A 19,660-nucleotide genomic window follows, 5' to 3' on the forward strand; every position below is an offset into this window, starting at 1 on the left:
TCACCATTAGTTCTTTGAGCTACATTGTTTTGTATGAAAGGTGCTATACAAATAAAGTGTATTATTATTACTGTTATTATTAGTGATGGGCTGCATTTAAAATGTCTAAAATGTATTACACACAGGCACAAGCATTCATACACTGATACAAGATTGCAGACGGGCACATGGCACATGCAGGCACAAGGCAGAGGGCAAGGGTAGGCAAGACACCTTAACATCAGGGAAAAGCCTAACGTCAACCAAAGAGGGAATCCACAGGACTTTCCAAATTTAAACACTAACATGTGAATAAACTGTAAATCACTTACCCTGCTCTGCAAAAAGCCTTTAGGTGTAAAGCCCCAGAAGGGGTGCTTGTAGACAGTTACACTGATTTGGCCCAAACTGTTATACAGAGCTGATAGTGGCACATTTTAAAATTGTGGGAGTGCAGTCTATACAGTATTGGCCGTAAAATAAAATGTAGTGATAAAGATATGATAGTAATAATACGATACTAATATTATGTCCAATCTTTGGTCTACTAATTCAGTTGGTCTTGAATCTTTGCATGCAAAAAAGTTCATCTTGTCTTTTGTTGTTTGCTCACTGTTCAGTTTTTTGTTTTCGATATTTTCTGTAAACACCATGTAAACACCATAAGGCAATCCCTCTGATAACCCTAAAAAGTCCCTAGAATGTTCGAGGTATGTTTGTCTCCATTTTCCGGTAGATCGGTCACGCTTAAGGGCCGAACATACCTCAATGTTTTGGTAACTGTGTAGTAGCATTCTACATGAAATACGTACTTCTCATACTTGCATACTATACTGTGTACTAGATTGGGGAGTAGTGTGTAGCACACAGTGTAAAATGGGCCAGTGCATAGTACACAATTATGGCATTTTTTGTGTGTACAGAAAGCAATGTTGTCCAGGCGAAAAAAAAGTCGTGCCGCTGATTAGCCAAGTGCAGCACAAAAGCGACCCGTCGTGATTGACAAGCACGTGGTCATTACACGGCGCATGTTCGTTTTCTGTTGTGAAGAGAGGTTTAGCATAACGTACTGCGGTAAACGTCAAAAGGTCTCGTTTTCTCTTTCAGCTTGTCACACATGTATGTAATGTCTATATGACTTGGTAGTTTAAACTGAAAGCATCAGCAGGAGTCTTGATGTGATTTTTGTATTGCATGCAACGCAATGCAGAGTTTTAGTTTTTTTTGCTTAGTACGACATTATGAAGCAACTAGCTAACGTTAGCCAGCCAGCTAGGGCGGTCGATTGGCATTTCCTACAGAATGATCCACTTGTAACTTCCCTAGATGCTAACGGTAGCGTAACGCGTCTATTTGAGTCAGCTCAGTTGTGTCTTTGGCCTTTGTTTAATCGTTGACGTTCCTTTTTAAAACGAGTTTACTCAGCTAGACAACAACGAACGTAACGTATTACTGAAGATAAACTTACTTGATGTTGAGGTTTCTTTCTGTGGTAGCTTACATTCTGTGGACGGCTAACATTAGTGAGTTAAAGTCAGCTAACTTGCAAAGTGATCTAGCTAAGGTTAGTCATTTAAACTGGGGTAAGTTTAACGTTAGCTTTCCATCTTATCCGAAGTTGCTAAAACCTCATCTTTACCAATGGACAAGCTCCTTTACATATAAACAGTGCTTTTACGTAATGTTAATATGGTCTTCTAGCAAACAGTCACCTAATGAATCACTCCATCTGTGAAACTAGCTAACATTTAATCTAGCTAAGGTTAACGGTCATAAGCTTGGCCTTCAACAAGAAGGTAGCCTAAGATAGCTGTAATATGAAAACATATGTTGGCAATAATGTCTAGCTGTAATGTGTTCGAGAATACATTTTCGCCAAACCGTAAACAAACTTCGTGGGTTGGTTGACAAATCTAGTGAGATGACAACCCATTGTTTTGTCAACAAAACATATCATAAAGCCTCGTGGCAAACATAAGCTACAATTGTTGACAAGTAAAAAGGGGATATATAGCATACAATGTGAGTAATCTATCATGTGTTATGTTGTCACCGGCCTCTCATGTGGTTGCTGATAGGTCGAACTAGTTTTTTGTTTTCATAATCCTGTAAGTCACATGTTCACATTTACGTGTACCCACAGGACGTGACTGGAGAAGGTCATAGCTCTCACACAGCACAACCTATCTGCAGAGTTAAAGGTAAGCAGAATTTGTTATGCTCTATGAAACTCCAGGCTATTTTTAAGATTGATATCGATCAATTGTTATAAAGCTATAATAACGTATGCAAGACTTTATCTTAAACGTGTCTTAAAATGCATGAAGTTACTTTCATGGCATTACTAAACCTCCATGAATATCTTAACAGTCAGTTACTGTACCATAATTAAACATTTTTGTTCATTCCCCACCCCCAATTGGTAAATATACCCACAGAGTTGTAATATATTTTATGTTGATTATATTTCATAAGATTTCGTTGCAATGAGTCTCATAACCTGTTTAAATACTTTTTTTTTTTGCTTTTAGTTGAAAGGTAACCACATTTTAAAGATTTTCAAATAGCATTCAATGAAACGTTTATGATAAATGTCCTGTATTATACTCTAGCTTGTAGTGCAGTTGCACAAGAGAATGTTTATACATGACAGGGCATTCTGATAATGTATTGTATCTATACAATTCTTTGAACTGATGTCATAGAATATGATCTCTTGTGTTCATATCTTCAGAATAAGTTAAGGTTGTGGCTGAGTGAAACATGGCGTCTGTGAAGGTGGTAAATGGAGCTGGAGTAACTTATGATGAAAAAGCAGAGGACCAAGTCAGGTACTGCCACACAATCCAAAGATCACTTTATATAGATAGTTGCAAGTCACCAAATAAACCAGTGAGTCACCAAATGACATAATGCAACACATTTTGTAAAGCTAGCATATGCTCTCGTCTCAAGTAACTTTGATCAGTTAAAAGGACAGCATGATGTCTTGGTGATGTTAGTGCCATGTTCTGTTCCAAAATTTTATTAGACAGTATTGTGAGGTCTTCCTTTGACTTCTTTACTCCAGGCCAGATGACCTGTCTGAGCTGCTGGGTGCAGGCACCAAGGAGATACATGAGAAAGCAGAGAACAACAAGTTTGTCAAAGATTTCCTGAGAGGTCGGCTACGCAAGGAGCTATTCAAGGTCTGCCTTACTGACACCTGTGGCTTGAGTCAACTTGATCTGGAGTGGTTTGAGTCCATACTATATTGATTTTCAATTCTGTAATTGTATTTGCCTTTGTATAAGGATGTGAAACAAGCTGATGATCTGAGTGTGATGTCGAAAGGCTGTGGGAAAATTACTGATCGCAAATATGGATGTAAAGAGACCGTATGCAACAATTTGCTGCTTTTTAAAGCATGTTTTCATAGGTATCTAGTACTGTATTTATATGTTCGTATACGGCCTACTGTATGTCTGCAATTTAGATCTCATGGTATAAAGTCATGTGAAGGACCGATAAATGCACCTGTTGCCCAACAATCGAGAGGCTATGTACTATAGAGTTCTGTGGTCTAGGTCAGACCACCCTGCGTAAATGTAAATAATGCTTTCACAGCATGACATCGACCACTATTTTACCAGAAGACTCCAGTTAGTATTTCACAAGTAATATATCATTTTTTTTTTTTTTTTAAGACTTCTTAGCGATTACTGACATGGAGTACTTTTTAGATGAAGGTGGGGTATACATTTTAGGTAGTAATAAGAGCTGTCATTGTATTCCAAGCTCTTGCAAAAGAGGTCAGCTGATGGCCCACTAATAGAATCAGTTTCTGAAGCTACAGCACTTTCTCTTCCTGGTGGTGAGCCCTGACATCTGATCATGCGTTTTCCTTTACAGTTAGGGGCAGTTGCCTTGTATTTCACCTACAAGGCCATGGAAGAGGAGATCGAGAAGAATAAAGACCACCCCCACTTTGCTGCCCTCTACTTCCCCACTGAGCTGCACCGGCATGATGCCTTGGCCCGGGATCTGGAGTACTTCTACGGGCCAGACTGGCAGAGCGTGGTCAGCTGCTCCCCGGCCACTCAGCACTACGTGGACCGCCTCCACGAGGTGGGCCAGTCAGACCCTGTCCTGCTGGTGGCTCACTCGTATACTCGCTACATGGGCGACCTGTCAGGCGGGCAGATCCTTAAGAAGGTGGCACAGCGGGCGCTGAAGTTGCCAGCCACAGGGGAGGGGCTGGAGTTCTACACCTTCGAAGGGATCCACAGTCCCAAGGCCTTCAAACAGCTGTATCGCAGCCGCATGAATGAGCTTGACCTGGATGCTGCCACCAAGGAGAAGATTGTGCAGGAGGCTGTCCATGCCTTCCTCTTTAACATTGAGGTAAGGGACGGATCATAGCGTTGCAGATAAATTATGGGATAATAGAAGTTGCTGAGTTATGTAATTTGGTGAAGTTAATGGGCGTAGAGTTTGAACATTTTAGAAAATAAATGCCTTGGAAAAGGAGGAAGAAATAAAATCACTCCATTGTTACACATACGGCTTGCAAAATATGAGATGAAAAGATCCAATCCAATAGAATATGATCAGTTTTATTACGTTATGATCCAGCAGAAGTCTTGCCTATTTGAAGTCCCTGTTTGAATCTCACACCAATCGAAGCCTTGAAAGAGAGATTGTGTGTGTGTGAGACAAACCGAGAGCATCAACACATTTAGATTATAGATATTTTACGTGAGGTCGAGGTTTTTTGATATAAGGACCTCCCCTGTGTGAACCTCTGTGTTTTGTTCTCTGAAAAGGTGTTTGAGGAGCTGGAAGAAATTGGGAAGACTTTGAAGGATGAGGTGATGGATGCAGGCATGCCAGTTCACGGAGAAATGGATGGAGACATAAATAAATGCCCCTACTATACTGCTAAAATGGGTGAGCATGGATGTGTGGACAACTGTAGTTCACAAACTGCTTTGTAATGGGATGAAAGATAATTGGTTACATTACTAAAAGCTACAGCACCAGGACAGGAATGTACAAGTGAACCAAAAAATGTTTTGGTGCCTGTCTGTTTCTAAATGTGCTAATCACAGTATCAACTCATTGCTTACACTAAAGTATGTCTGATTCAGTTTGCTTGAAGGAAACAAGTTCCTTAAGAGTTGCTTTGGAGTAGCTGACTCTTTCATAACTGTGCCAGATTAGTCTCGGCTGCTTCAATACATTGTGACATCTTTGTTCCTAGTAGTCATCATAAGATAATATTGTTGGAACTAAAGAAGACTGCTTGTTATCATTTTACCGTCATACATATATTATTGATGATTAACACTTTATAATCCTGTGCCAGTAGAAGGCAAGCATGTGTCTGCATGTCTGTCGGGAAAGAAGACCAAAATTGTGGTTAAAAAAAGAGCTGACAGAGAAAAAAAAAAAACGCCTTGAGAAATCATGCTGCCTGTTGACACAGGAGAGATGTGATATGGTAGCCTCAACAGTGTAAACAAAATTAATATATGAATATGGAATGAAGCAGTTACATTATGGACATCCTTTCTGTATTCAATTATTCTGCCATTGTTATAGGCCATTGTAGGGAGGTGGTGGGCAGGTCTTGTATTTGGCAGAAATAATAACAATACATAGATCATCTCTGTTGAGGGTTTGAATGCATCTATTGGTTAGAGTTTGAAAGGTTTTTTTTTTTTTTTTTTTTTTTTTACAGCGGCCAGTGGTGGATCAGCATACGCCTGTCAGATGGCCATGTCCGTCCTCCGACACCCCACGGGTCAGGTCCTACTGGCAGCCTGGGTCGCTGCCTTGGCTGGATTGGCTGCCTGGTACCTCATGTGATCCCCATCTTTACCAAGTGGAAATGCTGCAGGGAATAGGCTGAAGAATGAGGGAGTGTGGGAAGAGGAGGGGCAGGCAGCTCTGTTCAGTTGACATCCCCCACACCCTTTTTTGGATGACTTCCTCTCCTCCATTTCATACCTTACTCTACCTCTTAGTTCCCCAGAGGTCCGTCCTGTGATCTTGCATCATCGAGTGTATGCTATGCTGTCCTACCACTCTGCCATTACCTCCCAATGACCACAGGGTGTTCACTGCACTCATGCCACAATTCACACTCGGATGTTAATGGTGGTGTAGACGGTTAAAAAAAAAAAAAACATACATCTCTGGTGGATAATGGATTGTGGTTTTCCCAGCAGGGACAGGTAAATGGATTGAAAATATTACAGAGGATGATGACGGGCACAGTCATGAGTTTAAATGATGACATTTGCTGTAATGTAAATACACACAGTATGTCGTTTGACACTGGCTGCTGCATTGGGCATGGGCTAAGGTTTTGGTCTAGTTTTCCTTGCAGCCCTTTATAAGTTTCACAAGTTCATATACACAAGTATAAGAATATTTTTAGACATACATAATGTATCATCTGCAGCAAGTAGAGGAAAGCATTATCCCTGCCCTGCAGAGTTGCAGTATTTAGTGTCAGTTTCCCACCTAAGTGGGAGTGAAGCAACCGTTCCTCACAAGTCAATTAAGTAACCCCTTTTTTAATTGAAGCAATGTCATGTTGTTTAATAATACGTCCAATCTATTTACCAATGGTCTGGTTGGTCGACTGGTTAATCCTCTATGCCATAATGATGCCTCATACAAGGTTAATGAAACAAATTACGCATTGTTGGTTGTTACCTGCATACTTAAGGTTTAGTTTTCTCACGGGTCAGATTAATGCAAGTGTATACTGGTATGCAATATGAGCCCCAGTCTTTTAACGTAAGATACTGCCATACATTACCTAGTTCAGTAATCGTTAGGTGATCATCCAGTCTTGTCTGGCAAAGGTTGCATAGACACCTGGCATGTATGTCTTAAGCCAATCTGCTCCTGTATTGATAGCATAATTTCTAGTCACATGTTAAGGCAATGGTTGGCTTTTTTGGTCTTTACTCTATATTACGCTATTAATATAATGTATGTGGGAGCTTGGCCTTGGCAATAACTTGCCTGAATGAGTGATGTGAAAGATTTTGAAGGTGTAGCACTAGCTGCTTAGAATACAAGCTGCCATGTGTTATGGCATTAGTGAGGATATTTAAGATGCAAATTAAAATACAATTCTTGTTTCTTGGACTTCAAAACCTTAAGTTAAGCTGCTAAACGGCACAAGTTAAAAGGTATTTTTTGCCCCCTAACAGCATTTAATTATTTTCAAGGGTTCAAAGCCTTGGTATTGAAACCATGTTGCGTACATGGCTTATTTAAATGCTGGAGGCACATTACAGAATCTCGGGAACAGTGTGCAACTTAAAAGGGAGGACACAGTCCATGAATTGCATTAGTATTAAATCAAGCAATTTGTCAAAAACTGAAAAATGCTTATCACACTCGGCTTCATCACAACTGTGACTTGTGAAGAAACCTTTTATTTTCACTCACAAGCTAACAATTCATACAAGTAGATCTAACCACATTCCCCAGTGTCATTTTCAGAGACTTTTGTTTTGCTTTTGAATTGATTCGTAACATTTAGTCAGATTGAAACAAATATTACATATGGCTTACTCTATGTGTGCCTGCTTGAGGACAGTTGAGGCTGCTGTTAAATAATCTCCTGATCCATCCACGTTGTGAAATCAATATAGCATCATTAGGTGACCACCTAAAGTTAATGCCAGTTTCATGGTAGCTAACAGAAGTATACTTGTGAAATAAACTGTGTAAAGAGTGCATTATCTGTCAGTGTGTTTATTTTCAATCAAATATCTTGGTGTTGGAAAAGCCATTCTTGTTGTAGAATTTAACAACTTCTGAAAGTTGAGGTATTTGATAGATCTATACAAGTCTCATTATCAAAGAAGCTCTATACACAAATATCTAAAAATACCTAAGTATGAGCCCAGTGACCATGTGTGTCTGAACATTAAGATAGGATTGGGTAATTCATCACTTTCTTATTCCATGTAATGTTTAATTTTAGGCCTTACACATGTTTTCTACAGAGACATTTTTAGCACTTGGATATATACAGAGCCTGCATGGCAGATCAAATGGAGAACAATGGGAAGCCAAGGTAATCAAAAAGACACAAATTGAAGTTTCCTGCCATTCATCTGCATTTGAAATGACTGACTGACAGGTTTGAGAACTTCCAACCATCAGCAGCGGTGGCGGTGGCGGCATTCATACTCAACTGGACCTAATGGAATTTGGATGCCAAGGTTTGAGTGTGTGAGTACACTGTTGACTATGTGCAGCCAAGAGGTACTGGGCAGAGCCTTCTCTAGAGCAGTGTGTGAGGCACTTGTCCTGTAAGTTTGATTCGGTGCCCAGTCCACACAGCTCTATGAAGGGAAATCCATGTGTTCCTCTTCAAGAATTGCCGGGAAAAATATAATTTCAGATTAGACTTACCTTGGCTGAAGCTAATCAATTTCTTAGGCATTAACATATGTTTTTGGAGTTTTATGTTATCCTTGGATTTAGGGGAAATCCATAAAAAAAAAAAAACTTCCAGAACGACAAAGTTTCACTTCCACCTGCTAATGGATTCCTTAGGGATCTTGGAGCATTCCTCTACAAGTAGTTGAGGGATACTCTTTCTGCTGATACGGTGTGTGACTGCTGGTCAGACTTTACTAGATCCTTGCACATGGTCTCCTCTGGACCCAGCCTCCTTTCTTTTTCGTGTCCATATGGCAGACATTTATTCATTTCTTCAGTCGTTAGTTCCCTGTCCATCTCTTGCCTGCATAGAAATGAACACAGTTAGCAACCAAACTGCACAAAGTATGGTTCTGTAAGGAGGGGTAGGGACAGAGGTCTCAGGATGACCCTGCCATGGACAAGCAATAAGCAACTGCTTGCCTAAATACACTGAGACTATGTTTATACTGCAGGTCTTGGTAGACATTTTTGGCCTGTATCTAATCTGCTTTGACTCTTTGGTGTCAGCAAAATAAGTGACTTGTATCTTGAAATTACCAATCTATGTAGGCAAGTTTACATGACAAGGGTTGACTTTGCTGTGCAGTGTAAAAATACCCTGACAAACTGCCACAAATCAGTGACCAAATGTTTCACAGTTGGACTCTCTCCCTTTTAGCATGTTCCAATCGCTGATGGAAGTGGAACTACTGCTTCTTACCCCCACCACTCCGCATCTACGCACATGGACAGCTGAACTCTACCCACTCACTTTCTTCCTTTTCTATCCCTTTTCTCTCCCTACTAATCAGGACTATCTCCGCCATGGGACGCTGCTGTAGTCTTTCCACCTGGACTACCTGGAGAAACCCTCGGCCAATCTTACTGTACACCTACTGTACCCAATACCCTATGTTAGCATTGATATACAATATACATTATTGCCACCACTGAAATGTTTCTCTGTCCCTACATTCCTTACCCCTGTAACAGTAACCCTATTGGTACAGTAATCTGGTCTTGCCTGTATCATGTATTTACCACCGGATGTCTGTATACATACTATGTCCAGCGACCAAATGCTGGCTGTGTATAATCCCCTGTTGCTTCCTTTCCCCTTCTGCCACACAACCCTCCCCTTCCCCCCTTCCCACCTTCCTGTTTCAACCTGGCCGACCTCAAGCAGATGGGTCCCCCCTTATGTGCCGTGGTTCTGCCTAAGATTTCTTCCTGCCTAACAGGGAGTTTTTTCTTGCCCCTGTTGCCATTGTGCATGCACTAAGAGGGTTCAGGCTCTGGGCTCTTAAGCGCCTAGAGGCAATTGTATTGTTATGGCGCTATATAAATAAAATTGAATGGAATTTAATTTAATTATATTAATATAAAACACTGCTGTGTAAAGACTGCAATGATACCATTGACACTGACATTTTAAGCTTCATAGCTCAGCTTATCCTTATAATAGTAACCTCATGAGCATACTGTATACCCTTTAAGATGTTCTACAACTAATACTTGGAATGCTGGCTCCATTTTAATATTTTACAATCAGGTAACAAGTACGCCATTACGCTAATCTCACTGCATCGCAATGGTGGTGGTTTGACTTCTGCTCTTGGTGTTGTAAGCCAATGTGATAGCATGTATGAGTCCTGTACCTGTTGTGGTGTTGGTGACACCGTTGACGGTCCCCTCTATTTCAGTCTCATCTTCTGCATAGCTCATAATAAGAGCTTTCTGTCTGTCTGTCAGCAACCTACACAACAAGAAAATGACATTTTCCATGAATTTTTACAAAATCGGTTCATCATCTGTCAGCAGATCTAAACATCTCGAGGCAAGTTATTTCAATAACTTCTGATTTCCTTGTGTAGGTGTATTACTAGTATATAGCCACATTTAAAGACATGTATGCATGATGTCTGTATCTAGGACAACGGTATAATAGGGAATTTGGGGGAATACATCCATTAGGCATTTTGTACAGGAACAAAAGGTCAGATTCCTGAAGGCTTTTGACAAAGGAATCACTCTAAAGCCTCTTTCACAAATGAAACCCTTTTATGCATCAGGTAAAAACACTCTGGTTAACCCAGATACGAACCATCCTAGCTATCTCTAGTTTAGGGAACCATCTTAACACTTGGCAAAGATACTTAACCCCACTTTATGAAGTTCTTACTTGGGAATTTTGATGTTGATGTGAACGTAGTGATCTCCGTAGCCATAGCCACTAACTCGTGGGATGCCTTTACCAGAGAGTCGCATGCGCTGGTCGGTTTGAATACCAGCTGGGATCTGCATCACAATATGACCATTAGAATGGCAACAGCTTCCATCACAATGCTACGACGATTTCAGTTCTTTAAACCTGACGTTTTATTTTACAAATAAATTACTGACTCCGATCCTGGCACAGCCACTAAATATTTAAACAGAGGCCAGTTAGACCACTCGTAGAATGGACCAACTCATTTGTGCAATTTTAGCAGGAAATACAAAAAACATTTCAGAGCTAGACTGACGGCACAATTCCAATGACATAGAGGAAATGCATTTCCTTATTAAAGGGCTAAATAAAAAAACTGCAGGGCTGAAACCCAGCCAAGTGGTAATTATAGTTGTCCAATCCACTCAAATTTTATATTCTTTATCTGAGGGGATGTATTTCAGGAGCTGAAGGTCAGAGACGAAAGATTATATTAATATTTTTAAGTTCACATGGATAGGTTGCAGTCCCTTTGACCCCCAAATGCATTTAAAAAAAAATGTTTAAAAAAAGTACAGCTGCACAAAGCTACCTTACATCAATATCAGGTAAAAAGCTTCAAAGAATTCCTAACTGCCTTGTGTTTACAGTGCCCTCCACAAATATTGGCACCCCTAGTGAATATAAGCTAAACAGGCTATAAACAAATGTCTTTGCTGTTTATCCTCTCAGTCTTTCACTCAAAAATCTTACCTTTTCATTGAAGTAAAATTATTAAAAGAAAAAAAAAACATTGACATTAAATAAATATTTTCCCCCAAAACATGTGTGCCACAATTATTGGCACCCCATAATGTAGTTTTTTGTGCAGCCTCCATTTGCCTTCAGAATCTGAGGTCAACGTTTGTAGACTTGGCAACAGCTCATCCCACAGATTTTCTATGGGGTTTAGGTCAGGGGACTGTGATGGCCATGGCAAAACCATTATTCTGTGGTCGGTAAACCATTTTTGTGTTGATTTTGAGGTGTGCCTAGGATCATTGTCCTGCTGGAAGTTCCAACCAAGGCCCATTTATAGATTACTGGAGGGGGCCATTAGGTTTTCATTTAATATCTGCTGGTATTTGATGGAGTCCATGATACCATGTATCCTAACAAGATGTCCAGGGCCTTTGGAAGAAAAACAGCCCCACAACATCAAAGATCCGCCACCATACTTCACATTGGGTATGGGGTGCTTTTCTATATGGCTATCTTTCTGTCTACGCCAAACCCACCTCTGATGTTTGTTGCCAAAAAGCTTTAATTTGGTCTCATCTGACCATATAACTCGGTCCCATTGAAAGTCTGACTTACATTTGGCAAACTGTAGGCGCTTTGGTTTGTTGTTGATTGACAACAGAGGATTTTTTCTGGCAACCCTCCAAAACAACTTGTGGTGATGTAGGCGGCGCCTGATGGTAGTTTTGGAGACTTTCTGACCCCAAGACTCAACTAACCTCTACAATTCTCCAGCTGTGATCCTTGGAGATTACTTTGCCAGTAGAACCATCCCCCTCACGGTGAGTGGGGTCAATGTACAGACACGTCCTCTTCCAGGCTGATTCTTAACATCTCCTGTTGCTTTAAACTTCTTAATTATTTCCATGATAGTGGAAATGGGTATTTTCAACTGTTTAGAGATTTTCTTGTGTCCATTTCTTGATTTGTGCAGCTCAACAACTTTTCATCCCACATTGTCACTGTGTTATTTGGGTCTTTCCCATAGTATTGAATGACTAATGGAATTTGGCCTGTGTCACCTCATATTTGTAAGCCAGTGGAACTGGAAGTCATGGTTGACCTCATAAGTTCCTTATCAAACAGGTGAATTCAAAAATTTAAAATATGACTGGAAATATACTTCAGCTAGATTTTAATTAAAGATTTTTTTTTTTTTCAATAATATTACTTCAATGAAATGGTAAGATTTTTGTGAATATTTTGAGTGAAAAACCAACAGCAGACATATTTTTTCATAGCCTGTTTAGATCATATTCATTATGGGTGCCAATATTTGTGGAGGGCACTGAATGTATGATGACTATTTTGTAGCTGTTTGTAAGTACAGGATTATGCTGTGGGAAGAATTTCTTACCGTTAGGTTGAGGGTCTCATATAGCCCCTGTGCCCGTACTGTACCCCCAAGGATGGCCTGAGCCACAGTAACCAGCACATCAGAGTGGATGTCAGCCCCATCTCGCCTGAAAACCGGACTTTTCTGGACCTACATGACAGACCATGATGACACCGCAAGGTTATGGCAACTTGAAGGCGTGAGAAAACATTTTACAGGTGTGGTGTGGAACATTTTGAGATTATGACAAACGTTATCGTCTGCTCAGATTCATGGTAGACAGTAAGAAGGTCTCATGACTATGCATATCCTCCTGGGAACCAAGAACAAATTTCATCCAATTTCTCCCTTTTCTGTGATTTCCTTAAAAAAAATATCAACTCCAGATGACTTAATACACTGCAATCAAATTTAAAGGATAAAGGTCTCCCTTGAGAGTAGTCTTTATATAATTTCAGACAAAAAAGAAACAACATTTGGTGTGTTCTATAGTCGTAGTTATAAATCTTTAATAAAAGTTACAGCATCCACTTCATCAAGCAGCAAGACTCTCACCTTGAATGTGATAAAGATTTCCTTCTTTCCAACTGGCATCCGAACTGTCTGTCCATCCTCAATGCCTGTGCACACACCCAGAGTTACAGTCTAAGTTAAGTGGTTGTATGTATATAATTTTTTTCTATGTCTGTCCTGCCTTCATTACTTCCGTAAAAGCTTTACTTCTTAATATGCACAATTATTATATTAATTATCATTAATAAACATCTAGTTTGGTTATTAAGACAGAAATATATAGGTGGGCCTACCTGCTGGAACAGGCACCGTAACTGTGCGTTTCTGTTTGGTTTGTCCTGTCCCTTTGCATGATTTACATGGTGTAGAAATAATAGAGCCCCGTCCACCACAGCGCCGGCACGCAGAGCGCATCACAAATGGCCCAGTATTCACCGTTTCCTTTGGCAGAAACAAGCATACAGATATCCATTTAGTTTGATGTATGCATTTGTCTTCACCACAGATTTAACTCACCACATTTCAGTTTGTTTCTTCATCTTTTTAGATAGTGGAGGTCATTATCTTTTGCAATTTGCCTCCTTTTCAGCATTTTTTGCGTAACAAGTTGTTATTAACAACCATTTAGTTCAATAAGACAAACCTCACATCTATTTAATAAATAGTTGGCGCCATTTGACCTACCATGCCAGTGCCATTGCAGCTATGGCAGTGCTCAATTTTGCTGCCAGGCTCGTTCCCTCTGCCATCGCAACTCTGGCAGGTGCCATCAATAGCCACTGTGATTTCCTTATTCACACCTTTAGCAGCCTGTGTAAATGTCAGCTCCATCATGTACTGAAACAAGAAACAGAATATCATAGTTAAACCACACTGATTAGTCTACAACCAACTCAGTTTAGGTCAAAGGTCAGTGCTTCCATGCATTGGCTAACCTCCTGTTGACGATCAAAGATGGTGTTGTCTCCAAACATGTCACTAAAACCACGGCCTCCAGAAAATTCCCCAAAGATCTTTCTGAAGAGCTCCTCAGGGTCCACGCCAGTGGCACCCCCTCCACCTCCACTCCAGTACTGCTGCTGGGCTCCTGCTTGTCCGCCATCAAATCCAGCTGAGCCATACGTGTCATACTGCTTTCTCCTCCCCTCATCACTCAAGATCTGCACACACACAGCAAGATTACAAGTTTTGAACATGTCAAGTACAATCCATGCTCAACACCTGTCACAGTATCATAACTCACCTCAACTGAATAAACATGACCACACACACAATACAGTCAAAGCAATTTCACCCTAATCATATTCAATGAAACACAAACACTTGCTGTCATTAATAACTGAGCATTTACACTGATAATGAGAATAAGCGATTTTCATTACTCCTTAAAAATCACACCAAGATGACACATTCACCCCAAATTATTTAAATTGTTAATGAAATGTTGCTTGATGACGATGATCATCATCAGACCTCATAAGCTTCAGCAAGCTGCCCAAACTTCTCCTTAGCTTGGGGGTCTTCTTTGTTGGTGTCGGGATGGTACTTCTTAGCCATCTACAAGAGGACATATGTACAGTTCATAAACACACATTATTTGAATACATGCATGCATCTATGTGGGATTGGTTATATAAAAAGACATTCGCCTATCAGGTCAGTTTACATAAGATCAGATCAGAGAACATGAGATAAATAGATACATGAATATTTTATTCATCCTTATTAATCTTAATTTAGGAAATGTATCCTAACAGGTGTTGAGCTGGAAAATACCTGGTAATAGGCCTTTTTTATTTCTTTCTGGGTAGCGGTGCGAGGGACCCCAAGGACCTGGTAGAAATCCTGTTTTCCACAAGCCTGAGAGCTTGTGTGGAAGGACAGTGAGGAAATGACATGAGGGGACCTCAATCCTGTGGGGACAAGCATTCAGGCAAGATGCATCAAACCAGTGATTATCTCTATTGCTGCCATACTAATGGGCCAATTCTCACAAAACATTTTAGCCATCTTGGATGGTCAGAAACACAAACCACGTGTCTAAATAGATGTCACAGAAACACTGACCCAGCAATCTCTGAGGGCAAAATCCGTATGCAATTTGCTGGACAAGAACAAAAGGTGTCACTGCCAGACCAGGTGTCTGGATTGACAGGTCACAGGAACACTAACCCAGTTTACGGTAAGAGTAAAAAAAAAACATGACGACGGGGCTACATCAACTATTGGTATGCTGCTTCTTCATTGCCTAACCGATAGGCCATAACCCAACTTGTCAGTCCAAACGTCGCCATCTTCACTTAGAAGTTCATAACCATTAAATCGAATACATCTGTAACAAGCCTTTACAGACGTCGCACACTAATCTATTATATTTAGTCACACTCAATCGGCCTTGAATATGTGCACAAATTAAACGCACTAAATGTACCTGCCAAACGAACTTTCCAGCTTACGCCAACCGCGTCACCTGCCGAAAGCAGACCCAAACATGACTGACGTTAAGTATTCTTAATATTTGAACCACCACTCACGTTAACGCAACAAGAAGTCGAAGTTTGACACACGACCGCGTTCACCAGCTGCATGTTGGCTAGTTGGCTAGGTCACCCGTGTATGTATGTAGCTTTAACGCTAGCTATTAGTCTGCATGGTTACATCACATGAGCTGTGCAGCTAGCTAAATGGGACAGTTGGGCAATTAGAAGTTCGTAATTCGCTGCTATCGTGAGAAAAATCTCTCCACGGATTCATTTAAATAGTTGTTCATTTTTATAAAGCTTGATTGCTAACGTTAAAGAGGTGCCTGCTTGTCAGCTGCCTGTCTTCGCCATGTCTCACCTGGCAACCCCGTCAATGTCATCCCTTTAGTAGTCCCCCCACGTACAACGGTGCATCTTGTCCATAGCTGCCGTCCACCCACATTTGACACAACCCGGCCAGCTTCATTGAGACGGCAGCTGAGAACAGATATTGGCCGCCGGTGGCCCGAAGACACCGCAAAGGAAATCCAACGTGAGGAGCATCGGGCTGCCGAGGAAGCCATCATTTCGCTGTGCAAGCTCCACAGTGTATTCTGCGCATGTTCGTAGCCCTACGCATGCGTAAAAGATTGACGATGTAAACTTCATTCGGGAGTCAGAAATGTACAGTGGCAAAGATGTTTAAATAGGCGAATAGTAGTCAAATAACGTATTTGAATCCACACATGCAAATAGGCTTATGTATTGTTGGGGAAGGTAATACATCCACGACAAAAATAGGATATTACTGTTGATTAAATGATTGAGCAAATTATACATTTCATACACAAACAATGAACGCAATAAAGCATGCAGTTAGTCGGTGTTTCGTTGATTTCTGGCCATGTCATTCCAAGCTTAACCTCGTGTGATAAAATGCACTTCCATCAAAATTACACTGGTGATACAGTCTATGTTGGCAGAGTCAGTCCTCAGTGTTACTGTTACTGTACAGCCCTAATAGTTGGTCTGGATTTTCTGTTGGCATTGCCCTGGCAGGGCCTGGTCTAGGCCTATGCCTATATTAGACCTTGGCCACTATCTTCATCGCTTAGGTCAATGAATCTTCTTTTGAATATTTTATTCTCTGTAGTAGACTATTGATAAATTAAGTAGCCTATTGTGTTTTTTAGAACACCAAATAGGCCTAGGTATCTGGGCAATCACAATCTACAAGCAATTTATGTAGTGAATTATGGGTAGGTCTACTGTTTATTTTCATTTCACAAATCCTCTCTTAGTTGACCGAGTTCTGTTTGCTACCACTGTTTTTTTTTTTTTTTTTTTTTTACAGACATAGACCATCATTAGATAAGGATAAAGAGCATAATTCAATCTCTGTATTGGCCAGTGTTTTCAAAATCCAAACAGATTATCGGGTCTCTATTATATTATTTTTTTAGTGCTTCTTACTCACTCACACCAGTTAGCCAGGCAGAGTGCATCAGATTGACATTAGTTTTCCAAATGCGCAAACTATAGGACCTATGAGTTGTGTGAGCATAGCGTGTCATCTGAGCACAGCATAATTCTGTTCGCCTCCTGTGTGACAAGCGAAGTAACAACAGTACGGAGACACCCGGAAGGTGCTGCAGAGGCAAGACAGAACGACAATGAACCGCTTCAAGACCTCGAAGTTCAAAAATACCACCCCTAAAATCCCTAAGAAAGATGTGAGTATGATGCTATTAACGACAGGCAATAATTATATCTACGTTGTGGTTAGTTCAGCGATGGATGTGGTTGACCAGTGCTGTTGGCTAATGGGAGTGTACGTCTGCAAACGTATGGAGGGAATTCAACTTCTTAGTTAGCATACATGTATCACTCAAATCCAGTTCGGCGTATTTGATGTGTTGGATCATTTCTACAAAACGTCTGTGACAGATAGGAAAACTCATGGAAATCAGTCGGTGGTGTGCAAGACATGGTACAATACATCTGATTAACTATATCTAGCTTGACACCGATCTGTTTTGCAGCTGCTTATAGATATATGTTAAATACGATAGCCTAGCCAGATTCCCTACGTATTAGCCTATATTCGCTCTCAAGGAACTTGTATGCTGGGTGAGGCAGCACAACGTTACATTGATAGACATTGTAACTAAGTGTGTTGCATAATCTACTCTTCATTTTCATCTAGATTTATGGCGGTATGCATATTGTGATTCACTGAGTTGAACAATGTGTCAGTGAAATCTATGCTGCTTATCAGTAGTCCAATATGTGGCTATCAGAAACAGAAACTTGCCTATTCAGTCTTTATGTACGCTGTCTCAGCCCACAGAGATGTTGCACGTGACAGTCAGGGCATTTTTTTTTGCACAGGAGCATTTAAGAGAATACACGCCCCAATGAAATTCAAGGGCTGCAATTTGAGGAAAGCAGGATGTGTGGACAATGGGCATAGTTCCCTGTTACATTAAACCAACAAGACAACAAGACAGAAAAGATTAAGACCACAAAGATGTTTAGTTTTTGGTAATAATATAATGCTCTCATTCTCTCTTATGTTTTGTAGTCTGATGTCTTGTATATCTTACCGGACTGGAAATATCCAAGCGCAGAGCACACATGAGCTGGCTGATTGGCTCAAGCAAAAGGCTGAAAATATTAATAGCCGCATTTCCACTATCGGGCCAATTGTGGCCGATGTAGTGCATGCCAAGGTCCGTTGAGTTGTGTTTTCATTGTCACTTCCTGGCCTTGATAGTGCCCCCTTGGGCTCTTTGACTGTCTATGGGGCTTCCATGGGGCCAACGACCAGGGGCTTTAGGCCCACCGATTACCCCTGGACCAAAGAGGGGTAACTGGTGCTTGAGGCAATGTAAGGTGAAAGTAAGTTGTCTGACCTCCAGATGTTGGGTGATTCTCATTTCCTTTATTTGTCAATGCTCTGTTCCTTCCTATCTTACGTTTTAGCCCCTCCCTATAATAAAAATGTGGTGGTATCCAGAAATGACATACATGAGAAATGACATGAGCTTGCTCACTCACGCATCACTTTTAAGAGACGTAATTTACTGAAGACACAGCAGCATCACCTTTAGCTAGACTTAATGGACATGTCGTTATACCAGACTATAAGATATTAAGGACTTTAAGGACTTCAGTCTAAACATTAATTCTACTGTATGTTTTTGTCTTTGTAGGGGACCATTTGTGTTGTTTGTACTGGTATTGACACAGGTCTTTATTTAATTCCATTATTCATCATGATCATTATTTTCTTAGTCTATTATGCTGAATGCTAACATCACAAGTGGGAGTTCTCCATTCAAATCTATAAACTAGGCTTATACAACCTAAATAGAGTACAGCAGAATACAATTTATTAAAGTGCAAAATATGATTGCACCCGCAAATATTATTCATATAAACTGCCCTTTTAAATACTGCATTGTTAAGAAGTAAAAGTTGCTATTATTTTAAACATACTCTGATTTGAATTAGGCCTACTTTTATGTTGAAGTCTGTGGAAATTGCTGACGGTATTGACCTCGAAGGCCTACTATCCATCAGCTGCAATAACAAACCTTACTCTTAAAGTGTGGAATTTTGCTGTTCTCTTGAATGTATTGTTTTTTATAAACTCGATCCTGTAGGCAACAGATTCATCCATGTTTCATTGAAGTTTTTATATTTGAGGACAATTCAAGCACATGGGTGGGATGGGGATGTTTACAGTCAGTCAGAACAAAGTTTTCATAAGCTGCAAAACTAGCACTAGGTATCTGACAGACTGGCAGTCTTCTGCTCAAGCTTGGTGGTGGCAAGCAAGTTAATGATGGGGAAAGTCAACTCTCCCAAAGTGTGTTGAAGTCCTTGACCGTCCCACCATATCCTATTTCAGATTGTTATGCTTTTCTAATCGATCTT

General features: G+C 40.5%; 3 protein-coding genes across 6 annotated transcripts in view; 2 read left to right on the forward strand and 1 right to left on the reverse strand.

Annotated features, from left to right (window-relative positions):
* Positions 1-994: 994 nt before the first annotated feature.
* hmox2b (heme oxygenase 2b) lies at positions 995-7,223 on the forward strand. 4 transcript variants are annotated; one of them, XM_080856871.1, is made up of 7 exons: positions 995-1,067; positions 2,123-2,180; positions 2,714-2,810; positions 3,050-3,167; positions 3,871-4,362; positions 4,785-4,908; positions 5,702-7,223. In XM_080856871.1, exons 3-7 carry the CDS (start codon positions 2,743-2,745, stop codon positions 5,827-5,829), a joined length of 930 nt encoding a protein of 309 aa, XP_080712997.1. In that variant the 5' UTR covers positions 995-1,067; positions 2,123-2,180; positions 2,714-2,742; the 3' UTR covers positions 5,830-7,223. The 4 variants fall into 4 exon arrangements, with proteins under 4 accessions (XP_080712997.1, XP_080712998.1, XP_080712999.1 ...); XM_080856872.1 differs by having other exon boundaries at positions 1,048-1,098; XM_080856873.1 differs by lacking the exon at positions 995-1,067 and adding an exon at positions 1,291-1,314.
* A 719-nt stretch (positions 7,224-7,942) lies between these two features.
* On the reverse strand, positions 7,943-16,310 carry dnaja3a (DnaJ heat shock protein family (Hsp40) member A3a). The gene is made up of 11 exons (XM_080856869.1): positions 16,098-16,310; positions 15,033-15,169; positions 14,730-14,813; positions 14,192-14,416; positions 13,941-14,093; positions 13,550-13,697; positions 13,299-13,363; positions 12,765-12,893; positions 10,601-10,716; positions 10,077-10,174; positions 7,943-8,740 (listed from the first exon to the last, which is right to left on the reverse strand). The coding sequence occupies exons 1-11, from the start codon at positions 16,303-16,305 to the stop codon at positions 8,718-8,720; spliced, it is 1,386 nt and encodes a 461-aa protein (XP_080712995.1). The 5' UTR covers positions 16,306-16,310; the 3' UTR covers positions 7,943-8,717.
* A 1,051-nt stretch (positions 16,311-17,361) lies between these two features.
* coro7 (coronin 7) overlaps positions 17,362-19,660 on the forward strand; it is an 86,671-nt gene continuing 84,372 nt past the window's right edge. Inside the window, exon 1 of the mRNA XM_080855856.1 lies at positions 17,362-17,451. Coding sequence (XP_080711982.1) covers positions 17,392-17,451 — 60 coding nt within the window. The 5' untranslated portion in view covers positions 17,362-17,391. The remainder of the gene's footprint in view (positions 17,452-19,660) is intronic.

Source organism: Sprattus sprattus, assembly GCF_963457725.1.
Source record: "Sprattus sprattus genome assembly, chromosome: 18".
Classification (NCBI taxonomy): Eukaryota; Metazoa; Chordata; class Actinopteri; order Clupeiformes; family Clupeidae; genus Sprattus; species Sprattus sprattus.